Source organism: Embiotoca jacksoni, unplaced genomic scaffold (assembly GCF_022577435.1).
Source record: "Embiotoca jacksoni isolate LCO1_2020_lvr unplaced genomic scaffold, fEmbJac1.0.p SCAF_2, whole genome shotgun sequence".
Taxonomy (NCBI): Eukaryota; Metazoa; Chordata; class Actinopteri; family Embiotocidae; genus Embiotoca; species Embiotoca jacksoni.
This window is the reverse complement of record NW_027185340.1, coordinates 901,314-923,277: the sequence shown is the minus strand read 5'-3', so window position 1 is coordinate 923,277 and position 21,964 is coordinate 901,314. Positions and strand designations below refer to the sequence as shown.

At 41.6% G+C, this 21,964-nt stretch overlaps 1 protein-coding gene across 2 annotated transcripts; it reads right to left on the bottom strand.

The window, feature by feature from the left end:
• Positions 1–770: 770 nt before the first annotated feature.
• On the bottom strand, positions 771–18,920 carry xirp2b (xin actin binding repeat containing 2b). Of its 2 annotated transcripts, XM_069153758.1 has the most exons (9): positions 18,769–18,920; positions 16,168–16,330; positions 15,430–15,558; positions 14,661–14,747; positions 14,312–14,369; positions 14,115–14,203; positions 4,099–13,582; positions 2,675–2,805; positions 771–2,292 (listed from the first exon to the last, which is right to left on the bottom strand). In XM_069153758.1, the coding sequence occupies exons 3-8, from the start codon at positions 15,553–15,555 to the stop codon at positions 2,714–2,716; spliced, it is 9,936 nt and encodes a 3,311-aa protein (XP_069009859.1). In that variant the 5' UTR covers positions 15,556–15,558; positions 16,168–16,330; positions 18,769–18,920; the 3' UTR covers positions 771–2,292; positions 2,675–2,713. The 2 variants fall into 2 exon arrangements, with proteins under 2 accessions (XP_069009859.1, XP_069009860.1); XM_069153759.1 differs by lacking the exon at positions 15,430–15,558.
• Positions 18,921–21,964: the final 3,044 nt, after the last annotated feature.

The window sequence follows — 21,964 nt, the reverse complement described above, 5'->3', positions numbered from 1 at the left end:
CATTTTTGAGACCTTGCTAAAATGTGCATTTATGAATAATTAAATGATAATAAAACAAGAGTTCAAAATATTATAATAGAAATTTTAAGAATAAAACAATCATACGTAATAATGTTGAAGCGCTGTGTGTACTGTATGTGCTGTGCTGTTTTTTAGTATGACATAATGTCACAGGTTTACATGTAAAGTAAGCTTTATGTAACACAGAATAGCCTGCTAATGTGTTAAATCATATCCTCCTTTTACCCTCAATGAACTTCCTTACATGACAACATGTCCTTATTTCATTATTAAATATAATATATCTGCCGTCTGGCTGTTTTATAGGTGGTCAGTCAGCAAACTGTAGCATAAGATCATAGATGTCCACACTGAGGAGCAGTAAGAGGAAGAACAACCATATTTGGACATGGGATTATTTTAGACTGGCTGTAAACTTTCTTCCAGACACATGCACTCCACTGATGTGACACGGTGGGTGGCCATGAAGCCCTTCACATGCTTTTTAATTTTTTTTTAAATGCTCAATTTCTTATTCCACCGACATGAAAATGGTAGCCCGGTCTAATGTAGGCCCACCTGCAATGTTAGCTCCAAAATCCCCTCCAGGGTGAGGATAGCATGTAAAGGAGATTACACTGACGGTGGAAAAGGGATCTGCTGACCTGCCCTGCACTACTGTAGGTGGCTCAGAGGAACACACTCCTAACAGGCTCTGTGACGCCGCCTCCTCTGTGAGTTTGATGTGGATTAACTCTGGAGATAATACAACAGATTCACATTTTATTGATGTAAGATTTAAAGCATATCGACTTTTAAAGAGACAAACAAAACAGTGAAATTCAACATTTTATTGCCCTTAAATCAGCAATATTGTAAGTGAACCAGCCTGACAGCATGACATAATCAGGAATTTTCTTGTACAAAGCAAGGTATAACAGTCTAATCTAAAAAATAAAATTCTTCATTGCAAAATATTTGTTGTTCAAAATAGGATACAAATGTCCAAAACAAACATGATTATCACCAATTCACTTGTTTATATTATATACTTTCAATATTATAAATAAAATAATTCCAAGATGCTTTGAGTAGTCTGCACACCAGGTGCTAAGAAAAGGCAAATGCAAAAATGTAAATGTGTTGAAAGGTATGAAGCCATGACCAAAAATTACAGAGTCCACAGACTGAGACTGTTTCATTGATCTGGCATGCAGCATTAAAGAAAAAAAAAAAAAAAAAAAAAAAATTGAGGTGAAAAAAACTTGGGCTAAATTACATTTCAAAATATCATGGAGAATTTCTGTTTGGTGTTCATGAGCAGTGAGGATTATACGATTTAAACATCCAGTTAATTCAAAAGTAACCAAAGAATGACTTGATTAAACCCTGAAATATGAATCAATCTTAAATGTGTCAATCCATTGTTTCTAGCCATATTGTGTTAAACTAATATCCCTTAAATGTGCTAAAATTAGGGTGACAAGACAAATGACACCTGTTACAGAAGCTGTCAAATTTAATTTGTTCTCGTGTCAAATACTGAATGGTACATCAGTGTGACTGCTGATCTCCAGGAAAAATACTAATAAACTGCAATGAATGAAAAATGACACATGGGATCAGCCCGTTATTTCAAGGCACACTGCTTCATGTTTACATCCAATTTCTACACTTCATCTGCATCTATCTCTCTACCACTTACTGTTACAACCTGCTTTTCAACGCCATTTACAAGTATATACACGATTTCCCTTCAAATTCTCACTTGACTTAACTGCACAACCTTCAACCAACCACTTCCTTAATTGAACCTTCAGGACATTTCTTTGCCAATGTACCATTCAGTTTTTTTTGTGTTGGTCTAAACTCTGGATGACTTTATTTCAAAGGACACTTCTGGGAACAGCCTTTCTGTGTTGGTGTTTGGGGGACGTAGGGGAGTTTTCTGGAGGGGGCCACTGTGGTTTAGTTAGCTGAATATCTTCCTCTATTTTAAAAGCTCTCTTCGGGGAATCGGCCTGCGGCGGCCAAACTACGGATATTTTGTTGCTCTGTGGTTTGCTTTCATCAAATATCTTTGTCATTTGGTTGTGTGTTTTGTCAACTGAACTGAACTCGCTGCTCATGGAATATCTCCATTCAAGTTTCTCACGTGAGGGGATAAGTCCACCACTTCCTGCGGGTGGTTTCTGCCCAAGTCCATTGTCGTAGTTCCCTTTGGACTTGAGGAGTTGTTTGTAATGGTGTAGGCAGTAGAAATGTCCATGGAGAGAGACATAGTTTCCTAGGCTGTGCAAGAAAAGACATTCTTCCATTAATAGGTGCACCACATTAACATTATTTAACATTTAAACTGCCATTTTAATGTCGTGACTAATATTTTATTGATTTTGCCTTCTGTAAGAAATGAGAGCATCCAAAGAAACAGTTAACAAAACAAATACCAACACGTTTACAGTATACATAAGGTGTACGATGTTTTCAGCCTCAGGGAAGAAAATAATATAAAAGCTATAACTGACGTTATGTTATTTTCCACGTATTTTCTTTATCTGTCTTTGCGTGTGTGTCGACACCTGTTGTTGTTAATACTCTCAGGCATTTACTCATTAATATTGCCATGTTCAAAAAGCCCCTGGTGAACATTTATTTGAATGAATGCCATGTTTACCTTAATTTATTTCTGCAGTGCTCACAGCAGAAACAGGATTTATGGTACTTTTTTTTGTCCACTATCAGAGCATCCATCGGATAAGCTCTCCTCCGACATGTGGTGCAGAGCTCCGACTTCGGCACTCGAACCTGCGTCAGAGAGATAAAATGCAAATCATTCGTTTTTTTTTTTTTTTTTTTTTTCATTTTTCCCACATGAGTTTATGGGGTTGCCTTGAAATGCGACAGAAAGCTGCAGCTCTTCTTTTTTTAATTATGGTTAATGTTGTAAATATGAGTATACATTTAAAAGGTATTAAACATGCTCATTCATTGTTTTTTAATTTTACTCTCACAGTGAATCATTTATTTCCTCAGGATTATTTGTTGTCACTCATGCGTACACAGATAATCATGCATCTCCTCTTTGCTCTTTGGCAGTTTGTGATAACTAGAAATAAAGAACCATCTGGTTAAGTCAGGGAACACACTTGACTGTAGTTGTCCAGTTGTAGAACATTCATCGCTGGCTTTATTTTGACGTTCATCTGTCTCTGTTGAGGTTGGTTATTGGTGTTGGATGTAAAATGACTTAATTTGCATAATATTTGAGAGGCCGTGCTTAAACAACATCATGACTGCAGAGTAAACCTCATGTGGTTGAAAGCTGTGGAACAAAGCCAATAACTGGATTATCACAGAAATCAATGTCAAACTGCTGATTGCCTTGTTAACAATTAACTTTCAGGCTCAAATACAAAAGTATAATATTATCAGTGATAAGAAAATAGTGATGATGAAAACCTCACTTTGTTGTGGCTATGCTCGCTGCGTGGCTTTACGTCTGTTGACCACTTTGGTCCAGACTGAAATATTTAATGATCATTTTTTCCAATCAATGAATTGCCAAGAAATTTGGTAAGCTCTCGTCCGTGTTATGCTTTAGCACAATCAGGGGAAACTTTTATTCTTCCGTAACTTCCGTTTGCGTCGAAGCGCCTCCACATCGAGGAACCTCCACATCGAGGAACCTCCACATCGAGGAACCTCCACATCGAGGAACATTCCCATCGAGGAACCTCCACATCGAGGAACATTCCCATCGAGGAACCTCCACATCGAGGAACATTCCCATCGAGGAACCTCCACATCGAGGAACATTCCCATCGGCCTTTGAGGAACTTTGTGTTTGGTGCTAATTAGCAAATGTTAGCATGCTACCGTTCCATGTAGCTCAAGTACAACCTCTCAGAGCTGCAGTGTGGTTGGAAACATGCAGTGATGAAGCTTGTTCATCTTTTATTTTACAGAAAAGCTTGTCATTAAAAACAACACTGGAATTAGAAATCCTACTTTTGTAACCAAGCAGAGTTGTGCTCCAGGAGAGCTGCTCCATGCCTACGTGGGTACGCTGCATGCCGTTAGTTTCATGCCAGTTTTTACCAGATGAGACAAACTTCGTCTGGTGTGACACGACTTGGGATGTTGTCTCCTCGGAAACTGTGTATCCAAGACTCTTGAAAACCGTCTCGCTCTCTGTCCACGTTTTGTGGAAATTCCTCAGCAACTTCTCTGTGGCGTCTTCCTCATGAGCTTCTGACTGCTTCGCCTCTGCAGCTTTTCTTTTAACAGCATCAGCGTAAGAAAACGGAGCTCGTTGGGTGGACCCGCTCTCAGAGAGCGCCGTGACAGTTGTCCTTGTTTCGGTGACCTTGTTACCAAATTCATCAACATTTGAGAAATGTTCTGTGATTGATTTGGTTTCAGAGAAGGCTGACGGTTCTGCTGGCACAGATTCTAGCTGGTGTTTCTGCGGCGGGAGGGGTGAGCTCCGCCTCGAGCTTCCCTTTGTCTCCTGAGGACTTTCCTGCTTTGAAGTCTCTTCTGTTGTTTCACTCTGGCTTGACACAAGCTCCTCCTGATCCTTTTTCTCTTCTCTGAATGAGGAACTTTGCTCACCCAGTTCAAAAACATTTTTAATAGCCTGGATGTCAAAAGTTGGCACTTCCTGTTCCAGGATGTTTGCTTTCTCTTTGTCGCAATCTGTGATTTCAGTGTCATTGTGAAGACGCTCAGCGAGTGGGATCAGCTCTTTTCTAATATATAGTTTCTCCTCTGGTGATTCAAATTTGTTTACAAGACTAGACATGTCCGCCTTGGGAAGCTCATCCTCTTCTTTGTTTTTATTTTCTGCCTCGCACTCCTCCGTGTCTGGGCCGAGTCGTTCAGGGATGGCGATGGGCTCCTTTCGCACATAGACCTTATTTACTTCAGCTTTTTGAGCCTCTTCAAAAAACTCTTTCTTTTCTTTGACAGATGTAGCTGTTAGTTCTGAAATATCTGAAGCTTCAACAAGATCTGGGTCATTTTGACCCGGTGGCATGTGGGCCTCAGACTTTTTTTGTATTTCAATTGCATTCAAACCCTGAGGAATATTTGCTTCTTCTTCTGCTGCTTTTACTTCAGCCTGCTGAGGCTCCTCTGATAAACTCCTTTGAGGCTTTTCTGCCGCAATCGACGTCCCTGAAGCCTCCGCAGTCTGGGACTCAATTTTGATTTGCCGATGGAACGATGCCGGCGATTCCACAATCTCAGATTTCTTCTCTGGGATTTGATGGGGATAGAGTGGCGGGGGGGTGACGCCACGTGACAGCTTGGCTGTAGTGTCTTTCAGGCGAGCCAAGTTTTCTGCCCTGTCGAAAGTCGGTGAAGGTGTGATTCTGGTGAGGCGTGATGTCGGGGTGTCGCACCTCCGTGGCGGCGGAGCGGGAGGTGTGGCCGGGCGGTGCGGCAGCGTCGGCGACGGAGTAACTCTCTGCGGTGAGTCGGTTCTTCGTGTGGACTCGATGGTGATAAACGTCGGCGAGGGAGAACGCATCCTCAGTAAGGGCGAGGGAGCTCGAAGGTCAACGGACTTGAACTGGCTCAATTCGTCTTTACTTCTTTCATACAAAGTCTTTTTCTTTGTTTGGTTCTCGAGTTTGGCCGAACCAACGCTGATCTTGGATATTCTTGGTGTTGCTTGCTTCTCAGAACATGGCTCACATTCGTGCTTCTCCACTGCTTCCTCCTCCAGATGCATTAGTTTAGCATCGGCTAGTTTCCTCACACGTAAAAGAATGTCTTCATCTTTTTGAGCGTCACTGTCTACGACGGATCTTTCCAGGTCACATTTTCTTTCTGGAGTCATGAGCCAGTGGGGAACAGCACCGAGCAGACTCTTCTCAGATTTAGAAGTAGTCTTTTCTGAAACGCTTTGTATCTCTGTGATGTGGGAGATTAACGTTTCGACCTCTTGCCTTTGGGATCCTTCTTCTTTCCCTGTTGTGGACTTCACCAGCTCATTTTGTTGTGACTCGCCTGTCACTGTAATTGGGACGTCCCTACTTACTGCCGACGGTTCCTCTGCGCTCTGCTGACTAACTGTCACTCCTCTGTTTTCAGATTGCTTTACTTGCTTTTGAATTTCTTTCAGTTTCTGGGAATTCTGATCGTCTTTGCTCTCAGTGGTAATGACTTCTCTTCTGACCTGAATGTGCTCCTCTTTTATACTTTTGTGAATTTGGGCGACTGCAATTGTTTCCTGAGTTTGGTGGGTTTTTTCAGATGTTTTTTTCGTGGTTTCTAAAGCTTCTGTCTTTGATTCTGTGAAACTATCTTTCCCTTGTGTGCTCCCTTTAGACTTTTTGGACTTCCTTTTCTTCTTTGCTGGAGCTGGGGTTTCTGGTTGGCTGTCAGTATTGCTCACAGTAACAGCAGGTACAGCAGCAGTGGGAGGAGAGGGACCAACCTTCCCAATCCCCGGCTTCAACTCCATCTTTACTCCTTTAGCCTCACTGATCACTTTCACCACAGCAGCTTCCCTCAACTCCACTTTCAAATCTTGTGAACCAATTTGTTTCTCACTCTCACTGGACATTTTCATCTCTGCTTGTTTTTCTTGTTTGTTGTTCTTTTTTGCCTTTTGGTTTTGTTTTCCATTTTTTCCATTTTTTGCCTTTTCTGTTTGCGTGGGTTGATTGGAAACATTTTCTTGCCTCTCAATAGGAGAATGATCACTTTTCTTCTTGTTATCACAATGTGGGGACTCCTTAACATTTTTGTCTGCGGTGACATTTTCTCTTTTGGAAGATAGATTGTAAATGTCACTGGGTACCTGCATTATTGCAGTGTCAGGTTTCATTTTTTGAGCAGGGATTTTGTCCTCATTTTTATCTTCAGATTTATTGGAGCCCTTTGTTTTATTATTTTCAGAGTATTTCTTTGTATAAGTAGTTCTGTTTTCTGTTTTTGCGGCATCAGTGATTGAGGTCTGGACTTTGTTAGCCGTGACCGACTGAGCAGACTGTTTGGAGGAAACAGAAACTGTTTTCTGTGTAGTTGTTTGCATCTGTTGTCTAACAGCTGAGACGGATGCAGTCGTTTGAGCAGAGACAACCTTAGAAGTCTCATTAGAGTCAATTTGCTGTTTAGCTGAAGATGTCGTTGTCGAATCTGTGAGGATTGTCTTATGATGAGCGCTGGCTTTGCTCTGGCTGGTATTTGAGACGACAACCTGCTTGGATGAATCACACGATAGAGAGTCTGAATGAACACTCACTGCCGTCTTTTCATCTCTCTCCCGTGTGATTTCTGAGGTGTTGTAATTCGACTCTTTAGTGGAAAGCATTTCAAGAGCAGCGGTGACTGAGTCATGTATGAAAGTAGGAGATGGAGTGGCTGGAGGGGTGTTTTCCTCCCTCAGCTTCCGGTACTTTTCTTCTGCTTTTATTAATGGTGTGTTAAATCTACCCATTTTGCCTCTCATGGACGGAGGAGGCGAGGGTGGAGGAGTGAATTTCACAGGAGCGATGTAAACTTTCTTTAACGGCTGTGGTGACGCTGGCGGTGGAAGGATTTCACACGAAACAGTTTTTGATGTTTGTGTTGTTTGTAACTGGTTTTGGCTCATTTCCACCACTTTCTCTGCTGTTGCCTGCACCTGTTGCGTTTTACTGAACTCCACTTTAGGCTTCAGCTTTGGGACTTGGTGTAAGATGGGAGCTTTCACTTTTTTCACTGTCATCTTTTTTGCTTTTGCTGGTGAAGGATTGATTGCATATGCTGGCATGCTTTCCAGTTCTTGTTGAGTTGGAGGAGGTGGGAGGAAGTCCTGCTCACTAGCGAGGGGTGGTGGCGGAGGAGGAAGGTGATCTATGTCAGCATCCACGGAGGGAGGAGGACTAGGAGGAGGAGGAGGAGGAAGGTCAGTGTCTACCACTGGTGGAGGCGGAGGTGGGAGAGGCAGATCAGCGTCTGCTGGGTTTAAGACGTAAACATCAGTTTTCACTCTGGTTTTACCAACTTTCATCTTCCCCTTTGGGTTCGATTTAAGATTGCGAAACTCTGTCTTCACTGTTTTGATGCCGTGGTTTTGGGTAATAGTTTTGTGCTCCACCACAGTCGTTGATTCCTGAGCAGACTGCTCCACAGAACATGACTTTGATTTAACAATTTTATTAGAAATGGAGTGATTTTCTTTTGATATTTCCACTGGATTTGCTGTTTTTATCTTCTGTACGTTCCTCTCTGCGTCAGCATTAAGGTTTTTAACCGGAGGGCTCCGCTTGACTGTAACTCTTCTGTACGCTCCCAGCTTGACTTTAGGAGTTTCACGCTGTGCTGTTTCCAGCAGTGATTTAATCGTGCCTTTAACATCACCCTTTATCACTTCCTCTTTCTCCTGCTGGGTTTGCTCCTGCGTCTCATATAATGACTTAATTGACATCTTGACGTCACCCTTTACTTCACCCTCGAGACTTGAGCTCCTTTGCATCCTCGGTGAAGGCAGAGGCTCCATTAACAGCTGAATTGTCCCTCTGACGTCTCCCTGAACATCTATTTCCTGTTGACACGTTCTCCTCTCACTGGAGGCACCATGTAGACTTTGCATTGCTGTGTGAATATCACCTCTCACAATTTCCTCCTTTTCAACTTCCCTCACTGTTCGTTTTGCCTCCTCCAGAGATTTTAACGTGGCTTTGACGTCTCCTGGAACTAAATTGTCAACAACAGCTTCGACTCTGGATGTTGCTGATTTCTCAAGAGACCTTAAAGCCCCTTTGATATTTCCTGGTATGATATCTGGCTTCTCCACCTCCTTCTGCTGCCTCTGAGCCCTCTCCAGATGCCGAAGAGCTTTCGGTATGTTGCCTTTCACCACCTCCTCTTTCTCCACAATGGCTGTCTGCTTCACTGATTCAGACAATGAATTCAAAGTAGCTCTTAAATCCCCCTTCACTATCTCCTCCCTCTGGAGTCTGTCCAGTGAGGCGGTTGGCTCTGACATGAAAACTTTCACTGTGTTGTGAACATCACCGGGTATAATATCCTCTACTGTCCGTTCAATTTGTGTTTGATTACGGCCAAGGATGAGTTTTGTGCCTCTGATGTCACCTCCAACAATCTTCTCTTTGTTTTCTGTGTCAGTTGGAGTTTCATCAGGTTCCAGATGGAGCTGTTTAAGATAGTCGAGAGCCCCAGATTCAATGCATGTGGAGTAAAAGTTGACATTTCCCTTTTCAATGTCACCCACCATTATCTTCACTGCCTGATCGGTCTTGTCCAAAGTGGATAGGCTGTGAAGAGCGCTCCTGATATCCCCTTTTACAATGTCCTCTTTTTCAACATTAACATTCTCTTGTTTATTCAGAAGGGAATATATCGTCATCTGTACATCTCCTTTTTCATCCTCCTGGATGAGTATTCCATGTTTTCCTGATCCATCCTCTGTGAAAAGTTTATTTAAAGCATCTTGAATGTCCCCACGTAATATTTCCTCCCTTTCGATACCGCTAGTTTTCTCTTGGCTGAAAAGTTGCTGCACTGTTGAACTGATATTACCTTTCTCCTCTGAATCTATGACAATCTGCTGCTCCTTCCTGTCCTGTCTGTTCAGTAGGTTCATCATAATTGTCTGCAGATCTCCCCTGATGACCTCCTCTCGTTGAATCTCCGGAGCCTGCTGATTCATTAGTTGGTATTTTGCCATCCTAATGTCGCCAATTTCATCAGTTTCAATGAGTACTCCCTTTGACGTCACCATTTTCTGACTATAAAGTTCCTCGAGAGTTCCCTTGACGCTCTTGCCCAGGATTTCAGTCCTTTCCATTTTTGTCTCATTAAAATCGTCAAATGGGGTCGTTTCAAAGAGCCATGTTGTTGTTTTTACATCCGCTTTGGGAATCTCCTCTTGAGTGACAGTTGTGTCCTCGTCCTCACCTGCCTCTTTGATGTGGTCAAGAGGATTTTTCTCAAAAAGCCAGACTGAAGATTGGACATCTCCCTTTGCGACCTCCTCCTTTTTAACCGTTTCAATCAGATTTTCAGAGCTCATGCTTCTTATTTTGTCCATGGATTGGGTTTCAAATCTCCACTTGGCAGTCCTGACATCACCTTTTTGTATTTCACTCACATTAACAGTTTTAACAGATCTCTCTGACAAGGTGTCAGACTCAAAACGATGTTTATTCATTCTAACATTGCCCCCTTGAATGTCATCCACAGTTTTTAATAATGGCTTCTTTTCCTCAGCGATCCGATCGAGGGGTTGTGTCTCAAATTTCCACTTGGCAGACGTAACATCTCCTTTTTGCACATCCTGTTGTGTGACGGATTTTATTATATAAACCTCATCTGTGTCCTTGATAGCATCGAGGGGTTTGGTTTCAAATAACCACCGGGCTCCAACAACGTCTCCCTGTGTTACCTCCTCACTTGTGACAGTGGTGACCTCATGGTAATGGCCCTCTTTGTCCTGAATGGCATACAGGGGCTGAGTTTCAAACATCATGGTGTAATTTCTCACGTCACCCTTCTCATCCTCATCGCAGACAATTTTTTGCCTTTTTATGAGCTCCGTGTCCGTGTCAGAGGAAACTTCCTGGATTTCATCCAAGGAGTAAGTCTCAAAAATGAAACGGCTCTTATCTACATCTCCTCCTTGTACATCGTTTACAGTGCGGCTGCTCATAGATTCCTCTTTGCTATCATGTATGGTATCTATGGATTGATTTTCAAAGAGCCATTTGCAGTTTACAACATTTCCTTTTTCTATGTCTTGAGTGTGAACTCTCTTGAGCTTTTGCATCACTTCCTCAGATGTAGACGTCATAATATCGGAGGTTTGGTTTTCAAAAATATACTTCATCCTCGACACGTCTCCAGACGTGATGTCTATCTCTGTCACGCGCTTGAAAGAGCCTGTTTCCTCCCCAGTGAGGTTCTCCAGATTCTCCGTCTCGAAGAGAAAACAAGCCATTCTTACATCTTTTCCTCTAACGTCCTCTTGCTTTACGCTACACGTGTTCAGAACTGTCTCTGTCTCATCGTGAATGGTGTCGAGAGCTTGCGTCTCAAAGAGCCAGGTGCAGGTTTTGACATCTCCCTTACGCATTTCTTCAGATTCGTTTTCACCATTTAACTCCACTCGTTCGTACAGGACGTCCATCGGTTTTGTCTCGAATAGCCACTTGCAGGTTTTCACATCACCCTTCACAACATTAAGATTTTTACTTGACTCCGCAATTTCTTCATCTTCGATATTGCTGAAGTACTTGATAGCATCAAGAGGCTGCGTTTCAAACAACCACTTTGCAGTTTTAACATCGCCAGACTCAATCTCTTGTTTGGATATGCCCTTAATAATTTGGTATTTATCAATGCCTTCATCAAACTGATCAATTGGCCGTGTTTCAAACATCCATTTGCAGGTTGTCACATCCCCCTTAACGACCTCCTCGCGGCGCACTGTCTTCACCTCGTGGAAGTGCCCTGAGCTGTCTTGCATGGCATACAGTGGAGTAGACTCAAACAGGTTTTTATTGGATTTCACAGAGCCAGATGTTACACCTTCTATGAGAATCTTCTGAGATTCATCCCTCCTGTTTAAATCTGTGCTCTCAAAGATATGCTTGTAGTTTGACACGTCCACTTTGTCAATTTCTTCCAGGTCAATTGTTCGGATAACTTCTTTCTTCTCCTCTCTAATATGCTCTAGAGGTTGGCTTTCAAATCGCCATTTCTGATGTCTAACGTCGCCCTTCTCCTCATCGAGTGCTACAGCTTTTTTCAGCTTGCCCACCTCTGCCAGCTCCTTCAACTCTTCAGTTGGAACCGTTTCAAAATAATTTCTGGCTGATCTCACGTTACCTGAAATAATTTCCACTTTAGTCAAGGGGAGAGTATTTGAATCATCTTTTAAGGTATCCATTGGCTGGGTCTCAAATACCCAGCAGTTCTTGCGAACATCCGTCCTGCAGCTTGTGCCATCCTCCTGCGTGAGGTCCTCCTCAATATTCACGGTACGAGTGACCTCTCTCTTGTCCTCTCTGATGTGCTCTAGAGGTTGACTCTCAAAGCGCCACTTCTGGTGTCTCACATCACCTTTCATTTCTTCATTCACTGTTGCCTTTTTAAGTTTCCCGACCTCAGGGCACTTCTTCCTGGCTGCTTGTGGGCTGCTTTCAAAGAAGTACCTGGCAGATCTAACATTGCCCCCAATAATCTCTTCAATAGATTGAGGTCTGGCATTGGAGTCATCCTTCAGAGAATCCATCGGCTGTGTTTCAAACACTAAGCAATGTTTGCGCACATCAGCTCCAAGGATCTCTGTTTTCTCCATTTGTGAGCTTTCCCAATCATCGAGGGAATTTAATGTCTTCATCTCAAACAACCACCTGCCCCAGCCTGCCTTACTGCTGTCCTCCATGGAGAGACTACACACAAGTTTAAAAGACGTAGGTTCTCTGTTAGTCATGTCCAGAGGCTGGGTATCAAAAAGCCAACGTGAGGCAATGGAGTTCTCCAGTTCAGTTTCAATTTTGCGTACAGACTTGACCTCCAGCATCTGACTTGATTGTCCCATGATGATGCATTCAAACTGAGTGTCAAAAGTACTCGTGACCGTTTTCACTTCTTCGTTAATTTCCTCTAACACCGACCGCAGACTCAGCAGGTGGCTCTCGTCAATAGTCTCAGTGTGCCCGAGGCTTCCCATGAACTTATTGTCAATCATGTATATAGTAGCATTTCCATCCTCCTCTGTAAACACAACCTCTTTTGTGAAATCCTCTTCCTTGTGTATTTTGTTTAGCGTGTCCATAGTTTGGGTCTCAAACAGCCATGCTGCATTACGGACATCTCCCTTGTCAAATTTATTGAATTTGTTTTTATATTCTGTTGAGTTGGTGTTTTGTGAACCCAGTTTATCCATTGGCTTGGTCTCAAACATCCACGCTGTATGTCTCACATCTTTCCCCAGAATTATTTCCTGTTCAGTTATTTTGTTGGTGTCTTCATCCTCATCTGGGGTTTCATCTTTGATGGCATCCAGTGGCTTATTTTCAAACATCCAGCGCATTGCCTGCACCTCCCCGGGGAGAATCTCCTCCCATTCCCCATACTCTTCATCATTGATATCATCAGGACTCCCACCGTCGTTCTCATACATGTTCTCTTGACTCTCTACCTGGTTGTTCTCAGTTTCATTGTATTCGATGTAGAACTCTTGCTCAATATTCTTACGAACTGCAGGATGGATGTGCTTGTACAGACGTTTTAACTCACACATATTCTTCTGCTTGAAGTAAGCCTCTCTGCTAAGGGAGTATTTGGATGGGTTTTCTGGTTCTGGAGGCTCATCTGAGTACGGGCACGCTGGAATATTATCACTGTCTGTTGGCATTTGTAATAAGTCGGGAGGCGGGGGTGGAAGATAGTCAGAATCCTCAGCTGGTGGGGGCGGAAAGTCCTCATAATCCATCACTGCTGCTATCGTGTCTTGTGCTGCTTCAGTAGCGGATGCTTCACACACATCAACACACACAGTCTCTGTGTTGTTTTGAGTCACATTTGAGGACCACTTAGATCGATTGATGTCACGTCCAATCTTTGCAAGGAACAGAAATGATATTTGTGGGTAAATAACTATAAATCTATCCCATTACTGTGTTTTATATGCAAGTCACATTTCACCTTATTGTAACATTGCAGATAAACTATAAAAAATTACATCATAAAATATGAATAATCTTACAGAGCAGAACACCAGTCCGACCGAGGGTAACAGAACTGTGTGAATAAGTTGCTTCTCTACATTTTCATGCAATGTAACCAACTTTATTGTCCCTGCTGTGGTTCTCGTTATTTTTGATTGGGTTCTTTATTAAAACATCACGAGTTTACTCACTTGCACTGTAAAAAGTTACTCTTCTATTGAAAAAGTAGCTGCTCAAACAGTGTTTTGTGCCGTGTTAAACCAAACTTGCTCTTACCAAATCAATCAGTAGAGAAAATCTTCAGGGTTAAAACTTTATTGAATATAGTCAGTATTTCAAATTCCAGTTGAGGCAGTCAAAAAAATAAATATTCCTTCACTTCGTATACTTAATAGCTAACTCAAGTGAAGTGGACATTTTTACCTTAATTGGTTTGTGTGGAGCAGCCTCTTCTATTGTTCTTTCAAAGTGATCCCTCAGCTCTTTTGTAGTGTACCTGGGAATCTCCTCTTCTGAAAGTCAGCACAGCCAAAAAACAACAAAGGCAGGGCTTAAATCAGCACAGCAGTGACAGCCAATACAGCGTGGCCTAGAATAATACTAAGGAAACAGTATCCTACCTGTTTCATTTTGATGGTTTTCATTACTGGATGCGAAGTTGTTGTCGCTGTATGACACCTGTATGTATTCAAAATGGAACATAGTATAAAGAAATTGGTGTAAAAGCTGCACAGAGATATAAAGAAATGTAATGAGTCAGCTATAATCTTCAAGTGCTACACAGTTTTCCACTAAATTTAATATTTTTAATCTCAGTCCCAAAGACTACCAATCAAACATTAATTACACCAATTTGATTGATTGCAATTAGTGACCGTTTTTATTCAACAAAGCAATCGGCGTATTTAGTTCATTAGCGAGCTTTATTGCGCTGCCTGTTACAACGCAGTGATAGAAAATAATCTGTACCATCGTGTCCTGGAAATTTAGCTGCTGACTGCCTGGGACGACCTGCCTGCTGCCGCTTGACACTGTCACCTCTGAGTTTGACATTTCCTGTGAAGAGGGAGACAGCGGTTGTCAAACATGGTGAACGTGGGCGTATGCCACACATACACACAAACGACTCTCCGTCTCATTTCACCACATCTTCCCCACTCCTTGTCATGGCCACAGATGTGAGTTTACTCCGCTGTAATTTACTCCACCAGCCAAAACTTAATAGCACAAAACTGAATCCCATGCAGAGAAGATGCCGGACCAGATTGCTCAGTGCAGTTTGAGACGACTGATCACAGAAGGAGGCAAGATGACAAATAATGTGCCCAGCGGCTCAGTCACATTGTTCTGAAGCAAAATAAATAAAATGAGAAGTTCTTTTCCACGGCTTTGTTAAGTTTCCGCCTCCTGAAAAGAGCTACAATATGAGTGAAAGTGCCCTGCAGGTTTTCATGGAAGCTGTTAGAAATGTCAAGTAATGTCTGTAACTAAAAGCCACTCACTGGTACCGGTGCAACAAGAGGAATTACGATCCTCACTGTTAACATTCACCTTAAATTATATATTTGAACTTGAAAATCTCCCTGTGCAGTGATGCAGATAGAAAAGCAAAAGGGTGCAAAAGAAACCAGCTCAGGTTAAAACATGAATAAATACAATGAATTGAGTGCAGTCATCTCTTTCATGCTCTTTGTATCGGCCTGATTAAAGCACATGCTGCGTTCTTCAACAATTGTACCTGCACACTTCTGTGATGAAAATGAAACTGGGTTACACTGTGTGATGTTGCAGTTTCCTGGGTCTCAAATTGTTTCCTCACACTCACAAGTCCCCCCGGCAGGGAACAGACCTCCGACTCCTCCATGACCTAATGAAGCAGGAAATATCGTTAGCTGCCTCCACTTCTTCATGACCTGAGATCAAACGGCTGCTTAATAGGGCTCTTCAGCCTTGCATGCATGCAGCAAAGTTTGCCGTCAAATGTGAACGTGGTGCGGTTTATTTTTTTGCTCTGCAGACAAACAAACACAGACACAAACATATATTCTGTTTGTATAACAATTGCAAAAATGTATATTAATTTGTGAGAGCTTTTACCAAGAAAATCAAACAATAAATTCAGTTTTCTGCCCCCCTCCTGTATAGCCAGCCCTGTGAGGAAAGCCTCATGTTTCCCTTCTATTTATACACATAAGCAACACTCCTGATCCCCTTTCCCAAACTCATCACCACCACTAATACTGCATGACAACACCAGCAGTAATGATGACAATACCAGCTCAGAGCAGTGCAGCTACTGGATTCTCTGCAGCAGCTTGAGACGAAGCAACAGGGAAGCAAACAAGCCATTTTAATTGACTGTAGAAAGTTCGCTTCTAATTACACATATGTTGTTGTCAATGCAGGCAGCTGTGTCAGGTGCTATAGCTCCATGCTGTCGTACAGACAATACGTGTCCATGCACAAGCTAAAGTACCCCGCTGGGTATGATGATGTCTGCTGGCTTGGAGACAGCTGCCTGGTACGTGGCCTCACAGTTGACCCGTGGGATGACCTCTGAGTCCACAGAGTGAATCCAGGTTCCTCTGGTTTAAGTCTTTCAGGAAGTCCTGTCCTGGTTAAACCTGCGCTGCCAGCAGCTAAGGCACAAGAAGCCCACTGTTAAGAACATTCTTCTTGCTTGTTTTATTGGGTGTCATCTAATTATCATGGTGTAGGACATGATGCTGTAAATACGTGTCATTAAAGCACTGCTAAGGATGTCAGAAGCCTTTATGATTGTGTTATCATTTTGGTTTTAAAGTGACATCATAATAGTGGAGTTTAAGATGCTCTAACATAATGCAAGTAGTGCAGATCACATGATGATTATTCATCATTTGTATTTCTGACTATAAGCACATTAAAGCACCAGTCTTCAGTTTGCAAATTTATTCTCAAAGACAACCAAATGTGAACCACAGGACTGTTTTCAAGGTGCTGCTGCAGTACAGGTGGTGCTCCTGTAAACGATGACTTTAAAATACTCTTCTGGGACATTCTTTAAATCAATTGCACACTTGTTTCCTGACATTCATTTACTCCTTGGATATGCAGGATTTATAAAAAAAAAAAAAGCAACTGTTCAAAGTAACAGGAATTAGCATGATGTGCAGGGACTTTGGTCCACGCCTCCCCAGTGGAAACCGTTCGAGCCAATTTCAACTAAAGTGAACGTTTTGAGCAAAATATTTGTTCTCTGTCTGAGTTACCTCCTTGGATTGATAGTGTCCTTCAAGAGTTTTATGGTTCCTTGTGATTAATTATAGAGCTCCCTGAGTGTTTAAAAGGGTCCTGACTTACTTAGAAATCCTTGTCCATTTAAATGAATATGTTGTCACTCAATACAAGCACTGTTTGTGGACTGAGTGTTGGGGTTTAGATGATCACCCAGGAACTTGTAATATTATTTTTTTCAACTGAGGTATAATTAATGTCAGGAATTTCATCAGCCAACAGTCCAGAAACACAATAATTTAGTTCATATTGCAATGTGCTGAAAAGACAGACAATGAGCTTATTAACTCCTCCAGCTGTTAACATCTCTGCCAGTTGCTGATGCGACACTTCTTTCTCGGTTTGTGAATTCAGAGAATTCACACCTCTGTTCTTGTCGAAATAAAATGTGCTGATGCAGATAAGAGAATGAAATCTGCATTCAGACTGTTGTAATGTTTGAAAAACAGTACAGCATCTAAATCCTCACAAAACTATCTATCACTCTGAAGACTCGCAACATAAAGAAAATCATTATCTCTGCTCTGCTTTGTGATGAATAAATGGAACTTGAAGCCAACTCTTTATAATATCTGTGTATATCTGTATGCAGCAGCAAAGCATAGATTCAGTCCCTGCATCTCATTTTTTGGTATTAAAAGTACAGAGTCAGTGAAATGCCAATCAGATCAAAACACCCCACATTTTTAAATCAGTTATTTGAGTTGCAGATAACTAAAAGTGATAAGAAATTCAGATTGGTAAACTGAATTATGGGCACATGAACCTTGTGTGTCCGAACATCCGAGTAAAAATCTATTTTATAATAACAACTAGTACACTGCACCATTGTAAGCTGATTAACACTGTCATACTTCTTTATTTTTTAGATTTGTAGTTTACCAGTCCACTAATTCAGCCTCGGAGGAACGGCTGTTGTGTTTGTGCATTAGGACAGATAAGGCACAAGTATTATGCGACTCTCAAGTTTTGACTATTTCAGTCACTTCAAATTTCAACTTAAGCAGTGCAACTTTGTAAGGGAATAATTTAGCATTTTAGCATATTCCAGTTGAGGTCCAGACTCATAGACTGCAAATAACTGTGGTAGGAACTAAAAATTTGTAGCCCAAAAAATATATATATCTGTCAACGCTATCTCATGACACTAACATCGGCTGAGAGCTCAAATAACAAGAAAGTGAAGTAAACTAGGCGCCATGTACTTGCAAAAATAAATCAAGCCTATTTTAAACTTAACCATGATGGGTCGTGTTTCTTTGTGAGATATATAGGAAAGCTGGCAGGTCAAGGCTTTCCTCTTCAAAAGCATCTAGATAACCTGCACAGATGAACTTGTATTTGTGCCTGTATTTCCAATTACTCTTCCATGTTTCTTATTTCAAGACTCACCTGGCGTTCAGAAAAATAGTGCAGCGTAACACCTTGAGCGACTGGCCTTGATGCAAACAACTTACCGGCTCAGAATACTTTCTATTTGGAATTAGTTTACAGAATACATCTAATCTCTCCTCAAGGTACAAATCCACCGTTAATTTAACATTTTAGTCACAGTTTGATTTATATTTTGCCCCCTGCATCCTGGAGTGGAAGTGTGCTCAGCATTAGGACAATGTTAATGGAATACAATCAATAATTTAGTGCCAGCTATGTTTTTCTCTCTGGAGGTTTTATAATGTATAATCTTCTTTGCATTCAGAATTATTAACTTAAAAATACATCCGAAGTCATTCACATATTTTTGTAAAATTTCACTTATCTCAAAGGCAAAAATATCTCCCTGAGACTGTTCTTTACCTACCAGGGAAGGAGGACGGTGAATTATAAAAATATGAACTCAGCAAGTAGAATCCCACCAGAAGGCCACTGCACCCCCGGCCTGCAGGGTCTGTCCCAGCCAAAAGCAAATCCCAGTCAGTGTTGGAGACCAGCTCCAGTACTATGTGTCCACCTCTGTCCAACAAGCAGACAGTGACAGCTGATTTTATTTTAGACCCTCCGCCCACTTGTGAAAGATGGACCTGGGTGTTTTTTTTAGAGAGTGAGGCCTCCGTGCCTCTAATGTCAAGTCCCCAGAAATACGGAAATACTTCCTGTGACTCCACTGCAGACGCTTGTGTACGAATAAATCAGGTCACCCTAGTTTCATCATCACACCTTCTGTCAGAGTGCACTGCATACTCCAGCAGCTGCTACCGCCTGTCATGATATGCCAAATTATGCGAAGACAAATCCTCAACAAACACTCTGAGAATCTCATTATTCCCGGCTCCTGATAGCTCCAAAGCCGTGTAAAGTGGATGTCAGGCAGGTAAAAATTCAAGTGACAGTAAATGGTGGTGAAATGTGTTGGCCTTGTGTTCTGCTTTGCAGTTGGTCTGAAATGGGGTCAGTGATGTAATGCTATTTGTTGAGGAGAGGAGGGTTAAATACGACAAGCGACACCTCTGAGTGTGGAGGAGCTAGCCAGCTCGTCTTGTTTGGCCCAGCTGCAGATGGTGGCGCCAGCCTGACTCTGGTATCTCATGGAAGGTGCGCCGGTGTTTGGAGACCAGACATGTGTGCCAGGCATCGGCACAACCCCGATCCTCCCAAGCATGTGTAACTCATACCTGCATTTCCAAGGACCTGATGCTTTAAAGACACTCTCGATTCCTGCTCCCACCAAACCACACCACAAATACAAATGATCATCACTTTTAAATGCTGATTAATCTGATGGGATGTTAAGTGTTTGAAGTCATTTGTAGAGACTTCCCGAACATTTTCAAGTTAAGTCTTAAAAAGAGCCAAAAACCCACAAACATGAAATCTGAAAATGCAAGTGTCTCAAGGTCTCATGTTCTTTTCATGATGACCCTCATTTATTCAGCTTGCAGCCAGTCCTCTGTGATCCATAGCAGAGTTGTCATGCAGTGAGGGCCAAAGGAAAGGAAAGATATTAAAATCTCTCTCACACATATGGAAAGAAGAGAAGTGTTTGCCAGCACAGACACTAAGAAGTGATTTTCATTGGATTCTATTGGACTTTACATATTAGCAGACACAAAAAATAAAGACCAGGTTTAGGAATATTGACTTAAAGATTAGCAGCTGCCTCTTTCTCCCTTTCTGTGGCTGTAGAATAATTCATGACAATAACACATACACAAGAGACTCCAAATCCCAAACTTAACAATAACTACAGTATGTACATTTAAAACACAGAACTCAACAAGAAAATACAGACACAATAATTAAAGATGAAATATTACAGAAACGCACCATAAAACAAGAGCACCATCAATGACTACATGACTGATCCTTCTTCAAGAACTAAAGCAAACAGAAAAGGTTAAATTGCTAATGTAAGCTTGTATATTGAATAAAATGTAGGTGATTGGCAGGTGATTTTTTTTTTAAATTTTTTTATTAGTAAGATATATTCAGGTGGGAATTGCAGCCATTTCCACATGTTTAGTTGTGCAGAACCTTCAAATTAAATCTGAAATCTGTTTTTGTCTAATCCAGTGTGCCGGAGAGCAGAGCCAAAACAAGAAATGCACCACTGTCCAAGTACATGACCGCTGCATGGGCATCACTGACTGTTATAGCAGCGGTCAGCACGAACTGTAAGTACGCAGATGTTTCCATGCCACTTGGGAAGAGGGAACAGGCTTAACATGTATAATATTAATATGAAATCGGGATGTTGCACAAGAATGTGATAAAAAAAAAAAACCTAAATATTTTACAGTGAATAACAACAAATATTAATTTACATTAAATAATGATAGACTGAGTAGGCAACATGCCCTTAAGCAAGGCACTAAACCCCTGGCTGCTTCCTCCCCAGAAATGGCTCCTTGCCAACCAGCACAAGTGTTTGGTGAAGAGCCTTAAAGTGTGAATTCGTAAACCTCTGCTGTTGCAACCAGTCACCCGGACTGTTGCTGTAAATATCTTTGAGCTCTTTGTCACAGTGCCTGATTAAATAAGTGAGCGGTCCAGAGGAGAGGCCTCTGAGCTGATTATATTACAACATTTAATTAGATTTCTAAAGAAATACAGAAAACGTCACGTTCACAAAGGCTGACAGACATTTCTGCCTGATTTAATGTGCGACGGCAAAACTGGACACAAATGTGGTTTTAATGTTAGACGCTCTGACGATTAAAAGAAGTGAATATCAAAGCCTGATGTAATCTAAACTTAAATATTTATATTATAACAATTTCATTCTTAATGTGATCATATTGAAAAGCACATATGTAAAAAAAAACTGCCTTGAGCAATTTCCTGTGATAGAATACTTTCCACATGCAAACACACAATTATTTAGTTGCAGATTTAACTTGCCGGCAAAAACTGCAATACAAATGTTCACCGCTGTAATTCTGCAAATTACATCCGGACGTCTTAGAAATGTGCAGAAATCATTCCTGCTAATTAAGAGATGTGTCACAAATTATTACAGCAATTATTATTAAATCTGCAATCACAGTGAATTGGTGCTGGATATCCAGTTCATCACACACACAGCTGCTGATACTGTATGTAGAGGAATTTTATGTGCATTTCATCTTGACTGTCTCGTTTCATCCATAACTTTGGTAACTCTGTAAAAATATTTCACTCTTCTTGTGAATTCGGTTGGAATATTGCCAGCAGTGTTTTCATTTTGATCGTCTCCGCGGTAGCACTGGTGTACGGCTCACATCAGTGAACACTGCATGCGGACCACAGGCAGATAGCACCATGGGGTGCATGACAATGAGCCACATCGCCACCACATGCCGTTAGAAGTGAGGCTGTGAATCACAAGATTCACACACTTAACAAAGAAAAGCTTTTTTATTTCAGATTTTTGTTTTGTTTTCGTTTAATGGTTTTACATTCAGAGTGATCAATGTGATCAATAGAAATGTCTGCAAAACCACAAAATCAGGAGCTACTAACAAGTTAACTCAAAGTACACCAGTAGTCGCACTCGATTTGTTCGTAATTCCTGTTGCCAT